A 25,251-nucleotide genomic window follows, 5' to 3' on the forward strand; every position below is an offset into this window, starting at 1 on the left:
AGAAAACAATTAGCTTGTCTTGACAGTCCCTACACCTGAAACCTTGACCGATCCTCCCTCTATGCACAGACGAGACATTCGCAGTTTCACTCAACCACCCGCACTGCTCTGGAAGCACAACAATGTGTGAGGGTGAGAGGTGGCCGGGAAGGGGGCGGGAGGCATTTGAATAAGCAAGCATCATCTGAAAGGCAAATATTTTGAGCCAACCTACTGGTTGAACCTGCCTTTCTGCTTTTTGTGAGCAGTCAAAGAGTAACAGGGCTGATGCTCCTCGTGTTGCAGAGGCAGAGGACTATTCCTGTCGCTTCCCCAAAGAGACAAAAACCAGAAGCCGCAGTGGGAAGGGAAACAATAATAACAGGCAGAGAACTCGCGGCGGTGGCTGCTGCTGAGGACTCTCAGGCGGGACGGGCTCTGGGCATCTTCGGCGGGGTTTCAGCAAGCTCCCACCAGGGACTGATTAACTCCAGAGCCGAGCTGCTGCACTTCCAGCCAAACAAAGCTTCCAGACGGAGCAAGGGTGGTCACAGCAGCGCTCAGCTCTCAGCCTGCGCTCCTGGCTGGCTGTTCAGAGCCACCCCACCCCACATGGGGAGAGAAGACGCTGTGCGCCCAGCTCCCTGTATACTCCGGTCATGGGTGGCTGTCAGAGCTACAGCAGCACAGAGGATGTAGACACACCAGAGCGAAACCAGGACAGCATCTCTGCCCAGAAACCGTGAGTACATTCTCTTGTGTAGCGTGTAGTTCGAGCATGTTTGGTTTCTGTTTTTCCACTGGTTATAGAAATCCTTCCCAGCACCAGCATCGACGACGTTCACAATTGTATGTCACAGTTCAAAGCTGCTTTTTGTATACAGAGGAGACAGAATATTGTTTATGTCTGGAGCTGAACAGGCAGAGGTCGAAGCTCATAAGCAACATGCTGAAAAAGGTAATGTAACTCTGAACTAAACCATCGTTAAAAGATATTTTATGAAGGCATTTTTTATGCGTCTTTGCTACTTTGTTTCCATACTCAGTTTTGCCTGCCAGCTTCTTTAAACATTGCATGTTGCACAACATGGGAGAGAGTCTGTTGCAACAAGGCCTGCTGCCAAGACACGCACACACACACACACACACACACACACACACTGTCCCTGCCCTGAACAATCTTGTCTGGTGAGAACATGCAAAGGGAAGAGATCTGGCAGTGCTGCTGACGCTGTAGAAAACATTATTTTATGGCCCTGATTTGGAACTCCCCACTTTGGGTTTTCACTCCAAACAGAGAGAGAGAGAGACAGAGAGAGAGGAGGAAAAAAAGTTTAATGTTGATGTGCTGGGGTGAAGGGCACATATTTTTCTGATAATATCAATTGTGTCAAATTCCTTTGCTTCTGCCTTGAAATCAATTACGGATTGGTGTGGATTTTCAGGAGGTATTTGTCCTTCGTTTTTTGAAGCCTCATTGCGTTCAGATGTTTTTTGTTTTTGTTGTTGTTGCTGCCGTTCCTGAACGCAACAAGGCTGAGAGGGGACTCAATCCCCACTCGTTGAACAGTTATGAGCAGCTGGCCCACAGACTGCATGCGTGTGCGTGTGCGTGTGTGTGGGTGGGGCAGACCGCAAGCAGGCAGCCCAGGACAAAAGCCCAGCCATGTGCCAGAGACACTGCCTCTAGGCAACCTGGAGCTCCCTGCTCTCCCAGTGGAAATGACTTCAGAAAAGAGTAGTGACTTTAATTGGAGAAACAGAGACGCCACATGAAAAGCCAGCAGTGTTTTGTTATCAGTAGCAACAAGGTCGTTCGCTATAAAGTTCATACTGTCTCAGACTGGAACCTTCCGAAGCGGCTTAATCATTTATTATTCATTCAAAGCGGCTGAAAAACTGATTTTTATTCTTCTTTTGACATCTACATTTATTTAAATCACTTTTTTCTTTCCATGACAAATGGAAAACTTAATCATCCCCACATGTACTGTTTCAACTGGCTTGGCTTAATGTGATATATACTTTGTGTTAGCGGTCTGAAAAGCTTGCGAGGCTGTGTGTACACGCTCCTGGTGTTTTTGTTTGCTGCTGTGTAGATGTGTACACACACCAAGCAGTGGGATTGACCTGGCCAGTGGGTACAACAAGTCAGGTGGGAGAGAGTCAGGTTGATTTTAATGGACCTCATACTGTAGCTCCTGCATGTGATCACAAGGTCACACACAAAAACACAAAACAAGCGCTGTTGTCATTTACAATTCCAGTCAAGTCTAATGGAGGTCGAATTACCTTATAGAACAAAAGTTGCAGCACGAACCTACCATTTGGCAGCTTGGAAAGCCAAGTAAACCTTTTGTAGACAAGAGCAAATACAACCATCTTTTAGTTTTGACTCACTGACCCATTAACTTTGGGCTATATGATTAAACCTGCAAATTGCTTTTAATACCTTTACAATACTCCCACTCAGACCCCATTTACAGACACGCAGCACAGACCTATCACACAGGCAAATCTCTACCTCTGTACCGCTTTCACAGCCATACAATCACAAGATGCTACCAACACACTAAGAGGGCTACAGTGTAGCCATTTCTGACAGCCGACAAAAAGAACCTGTAGAATGTACAGCCTGAAAGTCTAGATACGATACAATCTTTAAACAAACGTCATAGAAAAGAAAAATGAATGCTGGTATCCATAGTGCACCATCTTATCTTCATTCCAGTTGGTCCTCAGGGTAGGTCAATCTGAGAACCCCATTTGAAAAACCTGTAGAAAGTGTCTTTCAGCTGGCCTAAACAAAGAAGAAATGCATCTTTCCTTCCCATCCTGTTTGATTTCATAGTGTCTGTGATTCAGTTGTCTTCAGTTGAGGTCAATGAAACAACATCTTAAAAGAGTACATCCAGATAACTGAAGAAACAATTCAACAACAAGCAACAACAACCCAAAACCCAAGTAACTCCAAGATGTGGAATAAACTCAAATTTCAGTTAGTGGCAGAAATGACTGAGCTGTGGTTTGGAGATACTGTATTTTAAATGTTTTTGTGATGCATCAATTATATATTTAGTTTGTTTTCCAGGAAGAACAACAATAGGAAATCGACCCCTTCACTAGAAGACAAACCCTACCTGCTGTCTGCCTATGTAAGGGAGCGCATCACTGAGATGGATATGAAGACCCTGTCCTCACTGCCCGATGGCTTTGACCAAGCAGAGTGGATGGCGACTCACAGTACGTACCTGTGTGTTTATCTTACTGTCCAACTGAGCCACCATAACAGTATCTCGGGGAGTGGGTCCCTTCGGCTGAGTGGCCTAATTTTGGGAAGCATATGTTTAAAATGAAGACTATGTTTTATAGAGGCAGTGGCACTTCCTGCTTATTTGCAGCAGACGATATGGACAATATAAACCCAGTCTCCGAGTCTCTGTTGACTCTGATGTTACTAAAGGAATTTAATCCCCTTTAGGGATCTGGAAAATATTATATATTACTGTCTCTTTCTCCAATATTTAGCCTTGACTTTCACTGAGAAACTGACTTGTATCTATTGCAGTAGAAGGACACTAGGTCCAAATTTTAAGATGTCTAAGCACTCAGGATAGAAAAACAACAAAACATTTATTTCTGGTTTGTATATGGAGTCAAAAATGAAATCAGGTACAGGCTCTGGGGCTGGAAATGCTTCAGATCTGATAGGGAGTGGCATCTCTCAGTGACAATGCAGGGTGTGGACGTGGTTTGGGGGGTTTTCAAATTACCCACTTGCTTATTTTCTTTGTCTTTGTAAATGGGACCAATGGAAACCTTCTCTTGTCTTTCCATTCATCCAGCGATCGCCTTCTTCAAGCACATTAACCTGTTCTCCAGCGCCGTGTCTGAATTCTGCACCACCAAGACTTGTCCGACCACTACTGCCCCCGGCAACACGTGAGTAATCCCGGCACACCTTTGTTTTCAGACGCAGACCTCCCACGCCCTGTATTCGACAGTGGGCTTTACTTTAGTTTCTCCAAAAAGCATTCATTGAGTTAAAAGTTATTGCACAGAGCACCTTATCAAATTGAAATCAATATGCTCGTTATGGGAGAAAGTGCTACATTTAATATGTTATTCAATACCTTAAGGGTTTCATGCCACCAGCCCCTTGGAATCAGATCATGTTGGATTTATAGGCTTTCAAAATGAAAGGCAAAGCTGCACAAATGTTGCCCTTCCAGTAGGACTGAGAAAGCTCTACCGAAACAAAGGTAAAACAATCTCCATCTAATATCGGCTCTGGTTTTGTGCCCAAAGATGGAGCTGATTATGTTTTTGCTTTCATACCTTTATTATCTACTTCTCATCTGCGGATGTCACAGGTGTTTGCTGTGCTCGTTAGAACCTTGCAGAAAAAGGAAATTCAATTTAAAGTATGAAAACCATACCTGGGAGCAAGAGTCAAAAGCTTTTAAAGAGTGAGATTCCTTTCCGGCAGCCTTCCCACTTAATTTCCATTTAATGTCATAAAAGCTTTTAGATGCAGACAGACAGCATTTCCTGCAGATCAGTCAATGGGACTAGGGACTATTGGACTAGTGGAGGAGGTGGTGTTCTAAGGATTGTCTTTTATGGAATCTCTGCAGACGTTTTGAGATATGATTTCATTTCATTTTCCCACAGAACCTTCTTTTGGCACGACGAACACGGCAAGAAGGTGAAATGCTCGGCCCCGCTGTACACCGACTACACGATGTCCTACATTCAAGAGCTCCTGACGGACGAAGATGTCTTTCCCACGAGGACCGGTGAGTGAAGACTCTCCTCATGGGCTGGTTTTGTCTATCATATGTCAGCTCCTCTTCCTGCCGCAGCATTCTCAGAAACCGCGATCCTCCATGCAAATGTGGCTGACGAAACAAACAAACAAAACAAAGCCAAAGTCTCTCTCTCCCTCCCCCGCAGGTAGCAGCTTCCCCAGTGGATACATCTACATGGTGCAGAAGATCTTCCTCTACCTGTTCCACACGCTGGCCCACCTCTACTGGGCTCACTTCCGTGACGTGGTGAAGCTGGAGATGCACCCCCACCTCAACACGCTCTTCTTGCACTTCATAACCTTCAGCCGGGAGTTCGGCCTGCTGGAGCCGTCCGAGGCCGCCATCATGGAAGACCTCACGCAAGCCCTGTGTCGCTACAACGCCGTCTGACCAGCCCACGAGCCGAGCCCAGGACACAGAGGGGCTGCGGGCCCGACGCGCTGGACCGCAAGAGTCTGGTGCCCATGTGGCAGCCACCTATGGTTTACAAACATTCACAGATTCTCTTCTCAGGAGAACAAAGGCATGATGGTCTTGAGGGAAAAATGAACAGATCTGATCCAAGGCCAGCAGACTCATCATCACGGCCACTGTGTTCATTTCATTCCTGGGGAGGTGACGAGAAGGCATTTCCAGGAGGTTCAGGGTTGACATTAGCAGCTGAATTTGCACTCAAGACTCTCAAGCCATAAAAGAAAGTGAGGCGCGTTTCAAGAGCCTCCTGACAGATTTCCCCATTTCAATGTTAAGGACTTTCCGCTGTGAGGAAACCACCATCCATTCACCCATGCATCTCTTCCCAGGTCTGTTTACGTCCATCACACTGAAATGCGGAGAAACTGAACCCAGACCCATTGTACAGCATTTCTAAGTGAATCCTCAGCTAAAAAAAAGTGTCCCGTTTTACAAGAGAAATCAAGTGCTGGGATATAACAGAAGTGCACAACTCACACTGTTGAGACTTGCCGACACCTGCACTGTGATTGCTTGTGAAATTGACAATGTTTGAAGTCTGTAATCCTAACATGTTAGTGGAAGGCACTCATCAGTATGTGAATATCGATTACACCCATTTGTGTTTAAATCGCTCCTGAACTTTGTTTCAGAAGCTTATATTCGACTCGTTTTTTTCCACATTACATGACACTCTTGGTTGCTGCTATTCAGAGCTGTGGATGCGAAACAATTTCAGTTACTGTTACAGAAGCACACACATTTCCTTAAGAGATCATGGGAGGAGATTAAATGTACATACCTTTGGCGTGCACTACGACAATTAAGTGGATGTTTTTTGGTTAGCCTTAAAAATTGGAATTTCGATTGAAAAATAATAAGTTTTAAGCAGATAAGACATTCTCGGCACTTCTCACATATATGCATTGCATGTTCTTTATCTCATGTGGCTTTGGCTCATTTTGCTCAATCTAAAAATGCTTCTTAAAGAGGAGTGCCAGGTATCATGACAAGGAGATGAAGCGTGGCACTGTCCTGGAGCAGATCGGTGAATGCTGTGCTAAGCCTCGCTCTCCAGAGAAAATGGGCCCACTAGGGATGGGACGGTTCGAAAGGAAAATAATATTAGCAGAACATGAGAGAGAATGCCTCGGAGCACAAACTGTGTGTAAGGGGTCACACAACATAATAAAAGGTGATATTACTGCCACATTGAGATGGGGATCAAATATTTCATCCTGACGCATTGTATACTATGTGGTCTCTAAGAAAGGAGTTTTTACATTGGAGACATTTTACTATTAAAATGAAACTAAATGAAATTTATGTTAAATGTACCCTGACTGATCTACCATTTATAGAATAAAATGCAAATCAAATTTTTTTTTTTTTTTTGCTAGAAGCCTAACAACTAATGAATTCCCTTCTTCCTTTGTTGTGAAGGTTTTTAATGGCCCGTGACCATTATTTATACGGTCTCTCAAGCTCAGATATTCTTTTATTTAACTGAATTTTTGATAATCATCTCAATAAAAATATGTATATATTGAGATTTTTATAACACCGTTCAACTTCTCTGTGGTTTCACTGTCAGCCTAATCCAAGAAACTAATTTGTTAAAAAGTAAATACAGCAGTTTTGGAATCTATATATACTACATTTTTACAAGATTTCAAGACTCATTTGCAGTTGTGCGTTTCCCTCTTATACTAGCAGGGCTGTTAGACGCATGGATACCGTCACCAAATGAATCCGATTTCTAATCCGTTACCAGCTCTCTCTCCCATGTTGTGTCTACAGTCGGTCTGGCTCTCCCAGCAGGGTCAGGACCAGGAGGGACCCACATTCCCACCAGAGTCACCATCTCCGCACTTCTCTTCCTGGTCCAGCTGCTTCCTGCTGCGGACTGAAGCCGTAGTGGAGGGGACTCCATTTTGAAGATCATAAAGATAGAAGAGCATAACACACTGAAGTTAACTGGCTCCCCAATGAGCACAAAGCACAATACTTGTGTCTCTAAAGCTTTTCAAAGAATGATTCCTACCTGTCACACGTGGCATGTTACTCAGCTGCCCTTAGAACTGTCATAGAAAAGCAAACAATAATGACATTCAGTTCTCTTGATACAGTTTATTCAAATCAGGTTAGGTTTTTTTTTTTCTTCCCCCCACTTCCTCTAGGCACAATACAAGGAGTCTGTATGTGTAACACAAGACACAGAACTAAAATCCATATCCATATTCTAGATTTTGTTCATGTATTTTAAGGTGTGAAACGCTACTGGCTACAAAAAAAATTATATATATGTATATATATATGTATATATATATATACACACACACACACACCCAATGGGAAAACAAATAACTTAAAACTATACAAAACTGTTTATAACAAGAACATTCAGTTCCTCTATAAAAGGAAAAGTGTATTTCTGAGATGTTTTCATAAAGGGAAAATTATAAAAATGTTGCTAAAAGATGCAGAACATGTAAATTGCATAAAACGAAGCCCTGTTCCACCTGACATTGCAAATTGAGCACAGAAGACCTAAAACTGATATTACCACCACATGGGGTAAAGAAACAGCCACTGAAGAACTGGATACATATGGAAGTGTATCCCCGGATATGAATCTCCTTCCGTCACTGTGTGTACAGTTGTGTACATCACACTTCAGGCATAAATTCGAACAATACATCTGACAGGGATATTGGTAGTCTAGGGCACCACCCCTGAATTCAGTAAAAAAGAAAAAGCTGAACATCTTATTGTCAGTCAAGTGGCTTTTTAGCAGGAGTCTAGAGCACACTAAGAGTTTAAATAAGGTCACAATAACCATCCATCTTCAGTAAATCACATGCAAATGTAATCTACCGTGGAATCTAAGCAAATTACACCTCCCCTCCCAAAAAAAAAAATATTTTGAATGGACAAAATCTACAACTTAGAGGTCTTAGCTAGACTGTATAATCTGTGCTTTTGAAACTTGCAGTCCCAAGACCCCCAATGTTAAACAAAAACTAAATGGTGAACACCCAATGAGATATGTACATTTATTTGACTGGGTTGCCTGAACATCCTTCTGAAAGTTTAGAAGAAATGAAATGACAGATTAAAAACAAAGATGAAAACAGACAATACCACCAAATATTAAACCCAGAATGTTTGTTGTTTAATCCTAAAAAAAGAAAAAAGAAAATATGGACATGATTGACAACATAACCTGGCTCAGAATATTTATGGAAAAAGAAAAAAAAAAAAGCAGCTGATGTTCTACACACCCCTCCAGACTAGGGAATAATTTACTCGCTGATGTTTGCATAGGAGAGTGGAAAACTACGCAGCCAGTGACAGTCGGTGTCAAATTGTCGATGGTGCGACACACAAGGTGAAGAGAGGGGCCGTTTTCCTGAAATGAAAACTAAATTAAACTGAAGGTAAATTATTCCCTGAAAAATTAAAGGTTTGTTTCTTGGCCTGAAGACGACATAGTTCTTCTATGTCAGAAGCAGATTATATACTAAAAAAAATATATATGCAGGTTTCACTTTTGTGTAAGAACAGAACAGAAAGAAAGAGTAGCAGTGTTAATACAGACATAAACAATGGCACATATTGGGAAGCTACTAAAAATAAAAAAGTGATGTTTAAAGGGCAAACTTTCACCTTTCTTACACATGACAAAGTTAAATAAATTACTACCATACGTTACATAAAATTTAATAGTATATACAGTGATAGTTATTAGATAAACATCTATAATGAAACTGAAGTTTGACAAGACATGAGGAATACCATGTTTTTACACAGCATGGTGTGTGTGTGTGTGTGCATGTGCATGTGCATGTGTGTGCGTGTGTGTGTAGGAGTGTTTGTGTTCAAATGCATCGTTTGCCACATTTTCCAGTCCACCTTTTATAGAGCTCCAAAACAAAGCCTGGTCTCGCTGCAAGGTCGGCTCTAAGATTTAGTATCTGCTACAGCTTCTGTTAAAAAACAACAAAAACTCTGTTACTTTCTTTAGCCTCCTTGGACAACAAGAGAGAATAATTACCAGTTTACTTTCCAGAGTAACACATTCTCTCGTTTATTGCCAGCCTCAGTTGACACAATTCCAAAGTTTTCCTTTTCAAAGCAATGGGATCAACCACAGGACCTCTTTAAAAAAAAAAACAGGGACTCCTGTGAAAAAACTTAAATATAAACACTGTCGCATTTGTACTATCATACCGTCAAGAAAAGCCCTTCTAAGGCTGCCCATGAACCTCTCTAGTGAACGTCTGAATCTTATTAATAATTTAGCTCATGACATGGAGACAGGATGTTAATAACCCACTTGTACAATTACACAAAGCAGCAGCTGAGGACAAGGTGGTGAAATGAACTATAATAGCATTAAATATTAGAAAACCCAATCATTTTTGTCTGTATTCATATTCACAGGAGCATTAGCCCTGTAGCTGATGAGGGATGAAGTTGCGGGTTTTTGATTGATTTACTAATTATTTTATTTTTTTAACCAGAAGGCCTGTTTGATTGAAATTGTCAAGTGAATGAAAGCAACACCTCCACTGGCAGAACGCATGTGATTTCTTGACCTCATTAACATGAAGAAATCTCCACTGCTGGACTACAAATACTTCTAGAAGTTCTCTTACATACATCTACACACAGAGCTAATTTAGTAGTTTCAGAAAGGTTTGTTCAAAATCAAAGGGTGTCATCAAGTGCCCATGTACTAAAGAGTGAATGAGATTCTACTTAAGATAGCAATCTTGAATCTACCCATTTGCTGGGTGAAAGACTACAAACAGTACTGCAAAAGCACTGGTGTATTAGTGACTCGTCAACCTGTGGGTAAAATGGGATTACAGCTTGCTAGGCCTTGTGGTGATGATGTGTCGAGCTGAGGATTCATTTTAAAGAAAGATGGCAGATTTGTGTCACTTTTAATTAAAAAAACAAAAAACAACAACAACAAAAACTCAGTGTGAATGATATTTCCGCTCTGCAGGAGTGTTCCCTCTGAAGAAGAGGAATGGACATCTTGCACAGTGGGAATATGAATGGTGCAACAGTGGTGCAAAAACTCCACCAGTTTGGAGGTTTTACATACTGTGTTGTTAATGGCTGTGGGGTCTTTTACATAAATTGAAATGAATTTGTCTAGTAAAACATCTCACATCTTGACAAAACAGGCTGCATATCGCTTTGTTAAGAAGCACCTGGGGGAGAAAACTGGAAACTGTGGCAAAACATCTTTACTCTGCCAATTGCCAAGTAACAATGAGTGCCTGTTCTGTATCATTACACTGTACAGATATATAATCTCTCTAAAAAGCTCTGCATGACAACATAGATTAAACTATATACAAGCTTTACAAGAATGTAACAGCCTCTAGCTAAAACACTGGTCATTAATAAAAAACACAGCTGTGAGAGAGCTGAAACTGGCTGAGACGACCCAAAACTTAAACGGGAGCGCCGGCTTTCCCCCGTCATGTCTGTGTGACAGGTGTGCTGCACAGAAAGGGCTGCGACTGCATCTTACAGAGAACTGCAGTACAGGGAAGTAAACGGCAAAGGGCAAACTAACAGACTGTCTATTTAGTAACTACAGTCCCATGTAGATAAGAAGACCCAATTGTTTTTTCATTCAAAATAACTTGCTGAACATCAGGACTGCCTGAGTTTTTACTCAATACCTAACACGGGATCCTGTGTGTTTTTACATGTGTTAACAGTAGCTAACACGGGATCCTGTGAAACTACACTTTACATGACTGACTGGCAATGGTTTTTGACTGATGTCCAGATGGACTTGTTCATTTGGAAATTAACTGAAGCATTTGGAATGTCCAATTTGTTTTACAAATCTGATTAAATCCCCCCCCCTTTTGAAATCACACAAATCATAAAAACAGTCCCTAAAAAAACCTCTTACAATAGATATTTCAAATTCATGCAGAGATACATATTTTGTATAGTTTTGTTTTTGTATTACTAATTATGACAAAGGTACATGTTAGCTTCCAGGAGAAGTTTTTATTTCTATATATTTTGTTCTATATTTGTGTGAAGTGATCTGTGGCCCAGCGAGTTCAAGCCTCTCACAGCGGTGTGGTGTAAACAACTCTAGCATCCTCTAGTCATTATGGAATTCCCCTTTCCCATTTTCTTTGCATCTTCAATTCGTTTTCTTTTGCATAAGTAAAATAGCAAAAAAATATATATCCCTCGTTCTCCTTATGCATCCCTTAAAATTGGAGCATTAATAGTGGTTTCTTACAAAAACAAAATCAAATAAAAAAAGGAAGTGATCTCATATATTGTTGGTAGCTGCTTTGTAAACAATCAAATGAATTGGAAAGCTCTCTTTGCCAGGATTAATTTGAATATATTCTCTAACTGGCATTTGTTTGACAGACACCAAGGGCAAATGCTTGTCACAAAACGCTTATGCTTTACGATTGGGTTGGTATTCAATTAACCGACATGAAAAAGTAGAACACAATGGTTCACTTTTCTCCCTGTTTGTCCAGTTAGAGGACTTCCTGTATTTCTGTCCATTCAAGCAAGGCTCTGGGAAGCAGAAGTGCCCCCACCTGCTCACGGTCCTCTGAAATAACGGCCGCAGACACACTTTAATCTTAGTTGGACTGGAACGCAACTCTGTGGGCCAAAGGAGCTCCAATTACCCCCGAATTAGAAAAATATAATACGCATAATGGGCAGAACCATATATTCCCCCAGATTAAAGTGCAGTGGACAACATACAGTAGATGAGACCGGTTCACTTGACATATCTTTTGATAGATTAAAAAGAAAAAAATCCACCCAGTATAGTGCTGACAATTAAGAGCCAAGGGAAAGATTGTGGCTAAGGAAAACACTGTCCTTATTCCTGGGAAACAAATGACAATCTCCTCAGTCTTTCCATATCATTTAGCACAGGCTCTATAGAAGAGTCTAGACAACACAAACATGGCTACATTAACAGGCCTCCTTCTTGGTCGGTCAGATGTACAGTCCTTCACTCAAGATTGGGAGTGTTGGGTTCGGTGGAGTGGCAGCAGTGGGGTGCCAGTTAGTGGTTGTGTACGTGTGGTCTGGAGAGAGCAGGATCTTGTCCAAAATGATGCAAACACCTTCTCATTATGCATTCACGAGTAAACAGTGGTCAACTAAGGTGGCTGATGGTAGCAGGATCTTACCAGGGCTGTTGTAAACAGTGACACAACAGCACAATAGCCTTGGAAGAATTACAAAAAGGAAAACAAAAAAGATAAAACACTGAATTTCGGTGACGTGATATCAGCAGTTCAATGTCACCAATACTGAACAAGGTCACCCAATGACACTTCCACTCATGCTTTCGCGGGGCCTGCGACTGACCACTGGAGGTGTTCATTGTTCGTTCTGCACAGTTTCCTCTCCAGGGCTCAGTCGCATCACATTCCCCTTTTCCTGGTGAAAATGCTTTGCTTCAGCCTCCCGCACTGACGTCTTCTTCAGTTAAAGTTATTATGCATCAGACAAGCAACTCTGTATACTGTCGATCCACAACTGCGCATTATGGCTGTCTTGTGCACAGAAGTTATAGAACCTTTTTGTCGTCTTGAGCTGCAGAAACAAAACACAGTGTCAAACCAGGACAACTTACAGTTAGGACCACACGACATCAGAGGAGAATTTCTTTAAAAACATTGAAGTATGAATTAGTCTTGCAAAGTGTGTATTCAACCATTCTAGAAAGAAAAAGACTCAAAAGTACATGGTCTTATTTGAAGTGTTTGCCTTTCTCAAGTGCTAATAGGGATTACAAATGATATCACCCGATGTGTATGAATAATTGATACATGTCAAAGGCCTGTGGATGGCAGCAGTAAACAGCGATTATTAACCATTTGAAACACTATTCCACATTTGAATGAACATGAGGCAACGCGAGGAATTAAATCTATTCTAGAAATCGGGCTACTCACATCAAAGAAGGCTTTCTCATCGATGGCTTTGGGGGCTCCCATGGTGGGGGTCCCAGGGGTGACCGACTCCACTTCGGCCAGATCAATCACGCCTTTACAGTCTTTATCTTGCCGGTTCTCATAGTACCTTAGCTGGAAAATATGAGAAAGAGATTCGTTTTAAGCTCTGGACGTACAGCAAACTGGACAGACAGGAACCGGAGCTGGAACAGATGTTCCAGCTCCAGATGTCTGCGATGTGGGAGTGACGAGGGCTGTCAGACCCTGAAAGGAAAATAATGCAATGCAAGCTGTACCTGGTGCTTCGTTTTGTCCAACACGAACCAGCGAGGTTTCCACGGCTTCAGCAAAGCACCTTTCTTGTAAAGAATTCCCTCAAAGGACCTGGAATGACAAGGAGGTCTCGTTTGGTCAGCCTGGATTGTCTCACTGGTGAAGTATACAAAAAACAAATCTCCGTGGTCAAACTGCAGACTAACAATGAGGCGTTTCCGGGCCCCTGTGGCGGGGCTCTGACCTGTGTTCGCTCTCGGTGGTCTGGAACTGGCTGTAGAGTGTGCTGGTGCTGGGCCGCCCCCCCACCATGCTCCCGGAGGGGGTGGAGGTGGAGCTGCTCTCGGTGTCCAGCGTCAGGTTGAGGGAGGAGCCCACCCCGCTCTCCTGCAGGTTGACGCGCCGGTGGTGGCTCAAGTTGGAGGACATCAGAAGGGAGGTGGAGAGGGTGTGCTGCACACACAGGGACAAACACACACAAAATCACACAGATATACACACACACACATATATATATATATATATATATATACACACACATATATACACACAGATATGTATTCGGTCACTCTTGAGTTTAAGGGGTGTGTATTAACTGCTGATAATCAGGTTATAGTTATACTAATGCACACATTTAGTTTGTGATGAACTGATAGTCAGTAACGTTTCGATTCCAGCTGAGTTGCTGATGGTTACAATACGGTCATGAATGCAAGTCGTTAATGTTGGTCAATACTAGTTGACTGTTCATAGATACCATGCATGTTACATAATAAACAGTGTAATATGTTAATGTAACTGTACAGGATACTATTAATAATAATACATGATTAACTATATCCTAACTAATAATAATAAAGTTGGTATTGATGTATTTATAGACAAGGATAAATGCATATATATCTTTTAAAAGGGTCTACGTTCATTTTGAAGGAAACTGGACTAAGATACTCTCATGATGTTATAGTGAATTAAATCCTTTGTACGTCTGGGAGAAGGATGCAGTAAAACAGTGCACAACATTAACATTTCCCATTGTTTTTGTTTTTTAACTGAGCAAACGTTGCTGTTTGGATTTCTACCACAAGATGGTAGAAAAAGTCTGAAATTATTATAAAATGATAAAACACAACTATAAAACACATCCACCACCTGTGGCTGAATAGGACAGTCATATGGTATGTGAAATCTGAAATATGCAGTTTATAGGACCAAAACAAACAGCTAGGGTGCACTAAGCAGATTTTATAAGCATTTAATCCCCTTAAATAGAATGAAATGTTAACAGGGATAGATAAACAGTCTGAGGTCCTCAGATGCCTGTGGGGGACTCACCCTGTGCTCCAGTTTGGTCTCTGTGCGTTGTGTGGCTTTGATTTTATCCCAAGTATCCTTCCACTTCTCTGACACTTGTCCCAGTTCCACCTCTAGAGACTGCAGCTCCTACGCAAGACAAACCGCAGATTTCAAACAAAACATAACCAGTGAACTTTACAGGTTTTATACACTTGCAGCACTGGACTCATTTCATACACTTGCCATTAATGCACAACATGGCAGATAAAATGGAAATGACAGGAATTATTTAGCTTATTAAACTAAATGGAAATGTAGGCAAGCAAGATAGAGAAAGCCCAAATTGGAATTGAGCCAGATTTAAAATGGGATGACTGCAATTATCTTCAGGCATTAAGGTAAAGAGTAGGGATATTACAATGCCTACCTATGCTATGAAGTCTGAATATTTTAAACTTTGATGTTGGTTAAGCTTGCTAAAAAAATATAGCTATCAAATAGTTTAGTGGTTTGAGATCTTTTCCCCATTGTGGGCCCGTCCCATAGCAAATTAATGAACAGTTTAGCTATGTTTAAATGCTACGGAACATAAATATTAACTTCTTATATAAACATCTGTTTTGCAATGACCGTAGCAGTGCACACAATCCACCTGTTTATCTCTCTGTAAACTGGGACTAATTTTAACATTTTAACTCAAAATTTATAACTGTGAACATGTGGTACATAAGTTTGTGACATCTTTGATACAATGATTATCACAGGCAGAGAACATGTTCTAATTAGTGTTGAATCCTTAAGCGAGTGCTTTGTTACCAGCCGACTCCAACGTGCTCTGGTTTCTTTTGCTTGGCAGGTGCTGTATTGTCTTACAGCAAGGTTGCCAAAAGAACTGTCATGTTTAGCACTGTAAAAACTTTGGAATGCTGACATGCAAATAATGCACAAAAAAGGGCAACCTAAATAAAGCACACAAGACTGTAAACAGTGTTACCGTGGACCAGTAACAGCCACGCAAAACTGCTTAAGGCCAACCTCAAATACCCTGTATTTGACAGGATTATTTACTGTACAATACAGACAGAAATGTACCCTCACTTGCACAATAATTTAATCCCACTGGGAGATATTGCAAAGTTTTGGAGTGTGTACGTGTGTGGGGGGATACCTACCATTTGTGCAACCAAGGAAATTAGACTACAATACTGTTACACTTATTGTTTTTAATTATGTTTTATGCAGCTATTACAAATAAGCTTATTAAAGTATTGCTGCATCAATCATACTAATGCAGCGTACAATCAGACACAAAGTCTACAGTATATCGAGGGAAAACATGGTTTGTTTTTCTGAGCGCTGCACTATCCCTTCAGTCAGCTAAAATTCAGCCTTACAGATTAAGTTGTTTTTATGCGTCACCTTGGCACGTATTCTGTAAGTTAAGTTCTGTAAGTTCTGTGAGCACAACTGTTTTTGTTTTAGCAATTCACTCAAGCTTTGCACTGATCTGTGACTTCCATGCTTCAGTCGCACAGACAGGGTGCGAGTTGCAGAGAAGTGAGCGCCGCACTGACCTGGAAGAGTTTAGTGATGGCGTCAGGCTCCACTTTGCTCTTGTTGTCGTAGCAGGGCCAGATGATCTTGCGCTGAGACTTGGGGGCCGAGGTGTCCTGGCGCTCTGCCTCCTCGGTCGTCTCTGGTCGCCCGTGGATCAGCTCCCAGTCGTACGAGGGGCCCTCTGACAGAGTCTCTTCGGTGTAGAACTCCCACACCTTCAGGTTTGAAATGCAACTGTATGGCTTCAACACCTGCCGCCCCCCCCAACACAAAAAAAAGAAAGGAAAAAAAAAGGAGAAGCAAAAACATCAGTGGACTCTTCTGCAGTACACTGTTACACCGCCAGATGGCAGCTCAAGCACAAAAGAGGGAGTGACTCAGTAAACTCAGTTACAATATCCCTCACCTCTCCGTCCTCGGGAGAAAACATGTAGTTAAAGAAGATGGGTGTTTTCTTGTTCAGGCGGTCGATGTTATCCCAGACTGACTTGTAAACTTGTGGGTTTTTCCGTTCACCTTTCTCCTCGTACATCACACCTGTGGAGGAGGGGGGGAATGGTTATGCGATATGGTGGCTGCCTCAGACTCTTATCATCACCTCAAGTCTAAGGGCAGGAGGAAGTCCTCTTCAAAGGCCAATGCCGTCCACCTAGACAGAGAGTTAAGTACTAATACACAATTAAAATCTCTGAAATGGCAGCCAGAAGGTCAGCAATGCACGACTCGTTCTGTGTTTGACTCCATCGAGCATGAAACACGTTCGGTCACGGTCCGGTGAGATTAATGTCTTCAAAGCTGTGCGGTTAAACACACACTGCAGTACTGGATTGTGCCGGCGCTCTCCTCACTGAGCGAGACTCACCGAGCTCGATCCTCTCATAATCGGAGTCCAGCAAGAAGGTCCTGAACCGGTTGGAGACATAGTGGTAGGCCAGGAACTTCAAGTAGTATTGACTGAACTCAAACTCCATTGGAAACTGCAGGTGAATCTGAAAAGAAGGGGGGGCAGAGTTACACACAGACCAGTGCGTTGAAATGCCATTATTGATCCCATTCACGTACACAAGGACAGACACACACATCAGATGTTGATGTTCTTACCTGATGGACACAATCCAGGAACTGCAGGAAGACGGGCGTGAAGCCGCTGCTCTGACTGGTCATGGTCTGGGCGCCGCGATGGCTGAAGCGATGGCCGAACGACAGCCACTCCTTTTCCACCAGCAGGCGGAAGCCGTCAAAGGTGCGGTAGTACGGGTCTGACAGCAGCTGCACCAGAGACACCACCTGCAGGGACAAATGAGGACAGGGGACGCTGAGTGGGGGGGGGACACAGGTCCGCACTGTTCAGACAGCTGCTGCCTCTGTGTCCCTAATCTCTCCTCAGGGACAGTGTCCAGGTACCTGTGTGGTGATGTCCCAGCCGTCCTCCAAGCTGACCATCACTGAGGAGCCGGTGTCCAGTAACTCCACCACCAACACAGAGACCTGGAGGACCTTGTGAAGCTGCAGAGAGGGAACGACAAACCCAGGCGCATGAGCTGTCGGCCAGCTGGAATCAAGGGTATTTTTAGGTTTTCTCATCGCTAAATAACGGGGTCTGTCCCAGTGGATTGTCAGTCATATAGGTTTGCTACACAAGGAGGCTGCTGCACCTCCGGCACGCTACTGAACGAGAGGAAACATTACCAGGCACATCCACTCGGACTCTTCAAGGCACCGGTAGAAAGTCATATTGGAGTCTAGAGATGAGGAGCTGGGAACACAGGCCTTCATGAGCTTCTTGAAGCTGGTTTTCACCTGCCTCACATCGAACACCTCGATGGGCACAACCTCCCACTGCTGGAAGGAATCCTGCTTGGCACCCTTCAGAGAAATTAAGACAATGAGCCATGGGGGGGAAAGACTCACGAAGCAGGGAAATGACAACATCTGTTTGAGGGAATTCCAAAGTTACACCAGATGGACACAAAGCCTTCAGAGACTGAGCCAGCACAGCCCATTACCTTTAGCTGAGATTTGTCTCCGATGATGTAAAGGTGTGCCCTCTGCTGTCGGAGGAAGTGCGTCTCCGAAGGCCCTCCGTTGGCCTGCGGAGAGTCCTTGCCTGCCAGCCGGGTGCCGATATCTGGGTTGTAACTGCTTATCCGCCCACTGACACGGATACTACCCCACTTGCCTGTAATACACGTAGAAATAAGGCGGGTAAGACGAGACTTCCATGGTGAATCATGCTTGGGTGACAGCAGTGCCAAGAACACTATGCTAAAGAGAAAACTGATTTCCGATTTATTTTCTTGCACAGGTATTAACATTGTGAAGCATGTGACCTAGGGGAATCCGCTGGTCAATCAATTTGCAGCAATCAAATCTAAATATTAATATTGATTTGGATCATTGTTCTGGATTGGGGTCATTTTGAGAAATACATTAGATTTCAGATAGAAATTGCGAAGAAGGTAAATGGCATTATCTGAATCTCCCTTGTCAGTGTTATTACACTTGCTCTGTTGTAAAACTGATGAAACAGATTAAATCAAGGACGTTTTTTTTTTTTTTTTTTTTAATTTTGGCCATCTTATAAACGACAAAGCATTTTTTCATAGAAACATTCAGATTGCACCAGACTCCTGAAGGTTTCTGCACAAAGGCCACATTGCTTATCTCAAGTTGTCCTGGAAGCAAAAACAAACATGCATTATTTACCATACTGTCACCAACACATTGTACAGGTACACTTTTGACAGGCACAAGAATTGCCTACAAAGCATAGCAATGTACTTCTATAAAAAAAATCTGAAAAAGTTTCCTTTCACTGATTTGTGATTTTTTTTTTTTTTTTTTTTTTTTGCTTTCTATGATCATATTTATGCAGCAGCAGAAGCCTATTTAAGGTCAATTTTGCTACAGGACACATCATTTTGAATTTGGGAAGCTTACCAAGGTTTAGCAAAGCCTGTAAACAAATCTTAACATAGACCTTATAAAATAAGTCAGGTTAACTATATATGATGTGCACACTTTAGGTATACTACAGTATGGTGTACTTAACTGTACATTTTTCATAAGGGTTGGCCAGTACAATCGGTGATGTGTTCTGCTCAAGTTAGACCAAAAGGAATCACTTGTAATGTAATTTACTGATTTTTAGAAACTGGAGAAGGCAAAACATAAAAACACAAATAGCTAGGCACGGACATATTTAATTTCACAATATACGAAGAAGGTACGCAAGTACAACAGTTCTTAAGCAAAATCACCACACAACTTGTTAAACTATTATACTTAGAGCAGAATAAAAAAATTAAGTTAGTTTTGTAAGTCATAGACAATGATTTACATAACACATAGCACTGGTTAAGACAGGCTGACACCATGGTTAGCGTACCGACAGGTTACGTTTAAGTTGAAGCCATTTGTTTGATCTACTATACCTCTTCGCGTGTTTCTTGCCTTCACCGAAGCTCTAGGCTCAGACAGAGAGATGACCCTAGCTCTTTGACCTGGCACTGAGGTCAAATAGGACAGAAATGCCTATTACCGAAGGCTTAGACAACAACACGTAAGTGCTTGAAAAAAACACTTTAATCACTCAATCTGAGCCACTTATGTAACGGCTTCATAACAAATCCGTCTGTCTTCTCTCATGTACGTGCTGTAGGTACACAGTAAGCCGAGGGATACGATATTTCCAGGTGGATATTATTATATTCCCCCCCCATCTGACTCGGAACAATGAGATTGAGTTTGTGATAAACGCTAGTTCTCTTCAGATAGGAATTAGTCTTTTAGTTTTTTCCCAGCCTTAGAAATCCACCTGCCAAGGATGGGAAAGTAATTCCCAGGGTGGATTAGAAGGCACGGCCAATTCAAGTAAAGGAAAACATTTGATAGAAACACTAGTTTGCTACCATAAACAAAAACACTTGACGTGTGGTATAATAACAAAATAACCGGGTCTAAAGTCAACGGGTCATTAGAAACCTCAAGAGATTTAAGAGAATTTCGACACCATCGGAAACCCGTGTGCACTCAAGACAAAACAAGACCAGCAGCCAGGGGTCACATCTATCTACAGTACCTATCTCTCCCTTGAGAGAAAACGAGAGCAGGAAGGTAAGGTAGACTGTGGCAGAGGGGAGGTCGAAACAGGCCTACACAGAAGCAGATGGTAGGAGACCGATGGTCCTGCATTTCAGATAATCCTTTAAAGTAGTACTATCCTTCCTTCAAGGGAGAGGTAGTGTCTACAGAGGTGCATTTTCACAGAGGCTGATTAGATCTGGGGTTCCTCTCACCTCCCCTGCTAAAGGTACCTGGTAGCTCCTCTTTGCTGCCCATAACTTGCTTCATCAGAGCCCCGATCTTCGGCTGCCTCTGCTTATCCGAAGAGTCTGAAATACGAAACGCACGCCTTTAGAATCTCTCAGACCTTCCCCAATATTTCACATTCCATTGGAATTTTTTCATTAGCTCCACAAAATTCCATGACGGCAATTGGAGAATGCCTGAGTATTAAATTCACACTCCACGCTCATTTTGAATTTGGTCATATAAGGATCTTTCAAATGACTACCCTACTTTACAATGGGAATGGAATAAACCACACAAAAGGGAATTATCTTCATGGAATTTAAAGTCAATTATAGCATGCAGGTGGCCAATTTATCATCAGCATCATGATAGTCATTTATTTATTTGTATTAATTTTGAATCTAATTAATTTCCCTCCTTTTGTATCCTAGTTTGGAATTTGGCTTACCACTGTGCCTCCAATGCTGCACGCATCCTCCGATACACAAAGTGACTATCTATCCCACCTGCTAATGTGTTGCACTGCAAGCCCAGGATGCCTCACTCCACATAACCCACCAATCAGAGGATCTAATACAGATGGCGCAGCCGACACTCTGAACCTACAGGGCCCCGAGATGCAATAAAAGTAACACGTGTGCTGAGAAACACGTTTTCCGGCTGCCTCCCCTCCCTCAGCAGTCAATTGTGCTCTACCCCCAAAGGAACTACCAGCCAAAGCCAGAGAGCAGCTCATATTCAGCCTACAGCCTGGCAACGTGCTTTACCGCACTGCTTGGGAACCGCTGGTGGTCATAAATCTGAAGGACGTGAAAGGGAAAAAATCTGGTATTTCATTGGATCAGATATGAAACAATTGAATCCAGGTATTTTCTTTTCTCCTCTGTGGGTTCCAGCTACTTACAAGATGATGACATGTGCTGCTGATTATCCTGCCGAGATGTCCCCAGGCCCTATCATGGTTTTTGTCATGTTAATTTATAGAGCAAACAGAATACACCTTCCAACACAAACTGTCTCAAACATTTTCAACTAACATGCATGTGAAGTTATTTGAGAACTTGGAACAGGTCAGAGAGTGGAGGTTCAAAGTAACTCTGTTTGTCCTAAACAAACAGCTGTGGGTAACACACAACTACGGATGCATTCTTCAGGTGAGTCAGTCTCGTTCCTGCAGTGAGAAGTCAGCGGGTGTCAGGGGTGGAGCGGCTGTGTGAGAGGCTCACTGTACACTCATCTACAAGTGTGTGCTGACCTGAGCTGCTCATGTGTGCAGAGGTGAAGCCACTTAGTGTGTTTCTCCCACTGGTGTCGGAGTAGGAAGGCATGGAGCTGATGATGGCGTGGAGGTACTTCTCTTGTTCCAGACTGATGGAGTCTGCCTGGGAAGGCCCTGGAGAGCAATACAAACCAACAGAGCGATGTCACACAGTCTTGACAGATGAGCTGTAGCCTTACAACAAAATATCTTTTAGTTATGGGAGAGGCACACAGCATTACTGGAACACAGTAACACTAAAACGAAAAAAAAAAAATCTCTGCTCTCCCAGGTGGCTTGAGTGGCTTTAGTTCTACACACGTGCCCCGTACTGAGTTCAGTCAGGGTAGAAAGCTTGATTGGATCTCGGGAGATGTCACTGTCCTTCTGTCCTGTTTTTAACGGTGTCAGAAGAAACGTAATATCTTACCTGCGCTCGGGGCATTAGGGGACTTGAAGAAGCCAGCCACTCCTTTGCCATGAAGCCCGGCTGACCGGAGCAGCACAGCCTTGGTCCGGGAGTTCCTCCAGCACACCACGGGGAAGCGGTTCTGTCTGTAGCAGCGGGAAATGCGTTGGATGGTGGAGTCTGGGATGCTTTGGGGCACAATCAACAGGCCCGGGTAACTGCAGATGAATGAGAAATGGAAGAAAACCAACAGGAATTTAAGAGAGGTGATATGAAATTGGGGGGGACCGATGCTGCAAACTCTATTGGGAAATAACCAGGAAGGTTTGTTTTTTCTTAACAGCTGACCTTCGACACACGGTGTACATGCGGTTGACAGTAGAGATCCTGAAGGGCTCGTTCTTGGATCGAGTTAGGCTGTTGCTCAGCGTGCCCAGGCCCAGCCGCTGGTAGTCTCGGCAGCACGCGCGCTCCACCACATTGCTCATAGTCTGCCTGTCAGAGGACTTGATCGTGGAAGACATGGTCAAAGAGCTCTGGTCCACCTCTTCTGAAACTGAAAACCAACATCCACTGGCGTGAATTGCAGGACACTAACAGCCCGTAGACACAATGTTGAATCATATTTAATAACATTTCAGTCTCTCAAATAGAGCACTCAAACAGTTCCTGTACATTTATTTAAAATGTGTTACTGGGTAAATCCAATCTGAGATGCTAACAGCTCAGTAAGAAGAGGTTTATTGATAAACGCAATTAGTATGTTTTGGATTTCCCCCTCAGTCACATAGGTCAAAGTAAGTGATATTTTGTAAACCTGAGATTTCGTCTTCATCCACTTGAGACTGAATGCTGCCCCTGTTCTCCCAGGTGGGGGGAGTGTACTTCTTGCGGGTCACATACTGACGCCCAATAGTCTTCTTTGCATTCTTCATCAGATTCTTGGATAGAGTTCTGGGCAAAAAAATAACAAATATAATTGTATTCAAGTCAATGGTCCTAAAAAAACGAACAAATATATAAAAAAAGGAACTACCTAAATTATCTCATGCAGCAAAGGAAAAAGCAACCTCGACCATAGCCACCGTGTTAGAAACCGAGAGCATAATCAAATGCCTTTCCGATCAGGATTCATCAGGATTTGATCAATATCTAAATTAGTGCAATGGTGAATTTCCATTTTTGTATTATTAAATATCCCAGTGTGGTGCATAACTCATTCTATGTGAGGATACCTTTCATGGCCTGACTCATGGAGCATGAATTGCCCATTGTCTTATGAAGCACAACCACTCAGTGAGAGAATTCCACCGCTACTTTCTCACACCCTTGCGTTTCCATTATGAAGTGTTAAGAGTACTTTATTCTTCCCAGAATCATCAGGTCACACACCACTCATAAATTCAGAGAGGTATGTGTGCACCCTTCATATTAGTTGTGAGGTTCTGCAATAAATTAACACACACATGACAAAGGCGCACAAAGGCCCAACAGCAGTTTTCCATTTGTCTTCAATCCCATCCGGAATGCAGCTTATTTGTGGGCAGGACTAATTTTAACCCTAACAATCAAATTTGCCGGAAAAGGTTAAAATTATGTGGCATAGAGAAGTGCCAAGATCAAAGGTGTACCAAAGGCATGCACAGAGGAAGCAAAATGTTGAAGATATTCCGAGTCTGAAACAACCATCAGCACTGGCAGACAACAGATCAAGTCAGTTTTTAAATAAATAACAAAAGACGACAATCTAGTCAACACCTTATGCACAGGTTCACAAAATGTAAGACTTAATTTGGTGCCATTACACCGACACAGGTTTGAAAATATATAATCTAAGCCAGTCAAAGTAAATGAGCATGTGAAGGTAAGCTTAGCTTAATGTTAGAACTTCATTATAACTAGCATCTCACAAAAATGTTCATTAAGGAATGTATGGAATTTATAATAAATTGCTATTTTATTAATATTTTTTTAAAGGTTATGTTCTCTTTCTAACTATAACAACCATTAATTAGCCAGTGCTAATGTTCTTTTCACACCCTGAAAACAGAAGACATGAGGGGAGTCTCTTAAGCCTTACGTAGTAGAGTGGTTCATACGACCCATGGTCAAAACACCAGACTTGAGACCGTGGAACAACTCGTTCGTCTGCCAAGAACTGAGGCAGAAATACACACAGATTCTTAAAAGTAGAACTACCACCAGAAATAAGAAAAAATACAGACTGGAATATAAGGTGGGGAAAAAAGTGTAGTTGATTGATCCTAAAAAAAACCCCTGACCATTTGAAGGTGTGAATTTTAGCACTCTTGTCCAGGATTTTAATACATCTCCTTGGTCAGGAAATTCTTTAGAATCACACAAGACACCTTGTGCACATGACACGGCTCATTTATCCTAAAGAGTCGTGCATTTAGGGATCTGGGACCGGTTGCATAAAACTATATTAGACAAGTCTTTATTTGACAGTTAGACCAGTTAAATTAAAGACTGACTAAGACTTGGCATTTAAGTCTATTTTTCTAAGGCAATGCTTGCCTGAGACTACATTGACATTTTTCTCTAATGCTGACTCCTCCCACTGGCTCACACACACTCCCCCGCCCAACGGCAAACCCCACAAAATCAAGATTTCAACTAACCAATCCTGTGGTCCATTTACATTTTGAGGGAGGTCCTCCTCCAGTATGCGAACGTTACCTTTAAGATTTGTTATAGCAAATTCTTCCATTCTTTATGCACATCTTTTACAGACTGCATTTACCCACAAAGCAGGCTGACACGGTTAACTTTTACATTTTATCCCATGTAAAACACACTGTGTTTTAGTGTGTTAGTGCAAGTTTCAGAAACATTTCCTACAAAGCATATCTATTTCTGCATTATATTACAATAACAAGCACAAACTTTCAC

The 25,251-nt window shown here is 42.4% G+C and overlaps 2 protein-coding genes across 11 annotated transcripts in view; one reads left to right on the plus strand and one right to left on the minus strand.

Annotated features, from left to right (window-relative positions):
• The first annotated feature begins 216 nt into the window (after nucleotides 1–216).
• On the plus strand, nucleotides 217–6,808 carry LOC136771544 (MOB kinase activator 2). Its single transcript, XM_066723914.1, has 5 exons — nucleotides 217–721; nucleotides 3,071–3,222; nucleotides 3,825–3,921; nucleotides 4,654–4,778; nucleotides 4,936–6,808. The coding sequence occupies exons 1-5, from the start codon at nucleotides 639–641 to the stop codon at nucleotides 5,178–5,180; spliced, it is 702 nt and encodes a 233-aa protein (XP_066580011.1). The 5' UTR covers nucleotides 217–638; the 3' UTR covers nucleotides 5,181–6,808.
• A 1,477-nt stretch (nucleotides 6,809–8,285) lies between these two features.
• The window catches only part of sbf1 (SET binding factor 1), a 75,800-nt gene continuing 58,834 nt past the window's right edge, over nucleotides 8,286–25,251 (minus strand). For 2 of the 10 annotated variants that reach the window (XM_066723905.1, XM_066723904.1), the window contains 19 exons: nucleotides 24,419–24,496; nucleotides 23,156–23,292; nucleotides 22,687–22,894; nucleotides 22,360–22,556; nucleotides 21,927–22,064; nucleotides 20,656–20,751; nucleotides 19,792–19,866; nucleotides 18,364–18,536; nucleotides 18,047–18,223; nucleotides 17,762–17,863; nucleotides 17,459–17,644; nucleotides 17,220–17,346; nucleotides 16,764–16,894; nucleotides 16,375–16,608; nucleotides 14,840–14,947; nucleotides 13,749–13,957; nucleotides 13,528–13,615; nucleotides 13,232–13,363; nucleotides 8,286–12,869 (listed from right to left, as the gene is read on the minus strand). In XM_066723905.1, coding sequence (XP_066580002.1) covers nucleotides 12,771–12,869; nucleotides 13,232–13,363; nucleotides 13,528–13,615; nucleotides 13,749–13,957; nucleotides 14,840–14,947; nucleotides 16,375–16,608; nucleotides 16,764–16,894; nucleotides 17,220–17,346; nucleotides 17,459–17,644; nucleotides 17,762–17,863; nucleotides 18,047–18,223; nucleotides 18,364–18,536; nucleotides 19,792–19,866; nucleotides 20,656–20,751; nucleotides 21,927–22,064; nucleotides 22,360–22,556; nucleotides 22,687–22,894; nucleotides 23,156–23,292; nucleotides 24,419–24,496 — 2,695 coding nt within the window. In that variant the 3' untranslated portion in view covers nucleotides 8,286–12,770. The remainder of the gene's footprint in view (nucleotides 12,870–13,231; nucleotides 13,364–13,527; nucleotides 13,616–13,748; nucleotides 13,958–14,839; nucleotides 14,948–16,374; nucleotides 16,609–16,763; nucleotides 16,895–17,219; nucleotides 17,347–17,458; nucleotides 17,645–17,761; nucleotides 17,864–18,046; nucleotides 18,224–18,363; nucleotides 18,537–19,791; nucleotides 19,867–20,655; nucleotides 20,752–21,926; nucleotides 22,065–22,359; nucleotides 22,557–22,686; nucleotides 22,895–23,155; nucleotides 23,293–24,418; nucleotides 24,497–25,251) is intronic. The other 8 variants (XM_066723910.1, XM_066723908.1, XM_066723913.1 and 5 more) reach the window with 6 other exon arrangements.

Source organism: Amia ocellicauda, chromosome 15, assembly GCF_036373705.1.
Source record: "Amia ocellicauda isolate fAmiCal2 chromosome 15, fAmiCal2.hap1, whole genome shotgun sequence".
Classification (NCBI taxonomy): domain Eukaryota; kingdom Metazoa; phylum Chordata; class Actinopteri; order Amiiformes; family Amiidae; genus Amia; species Amia ocellicauda.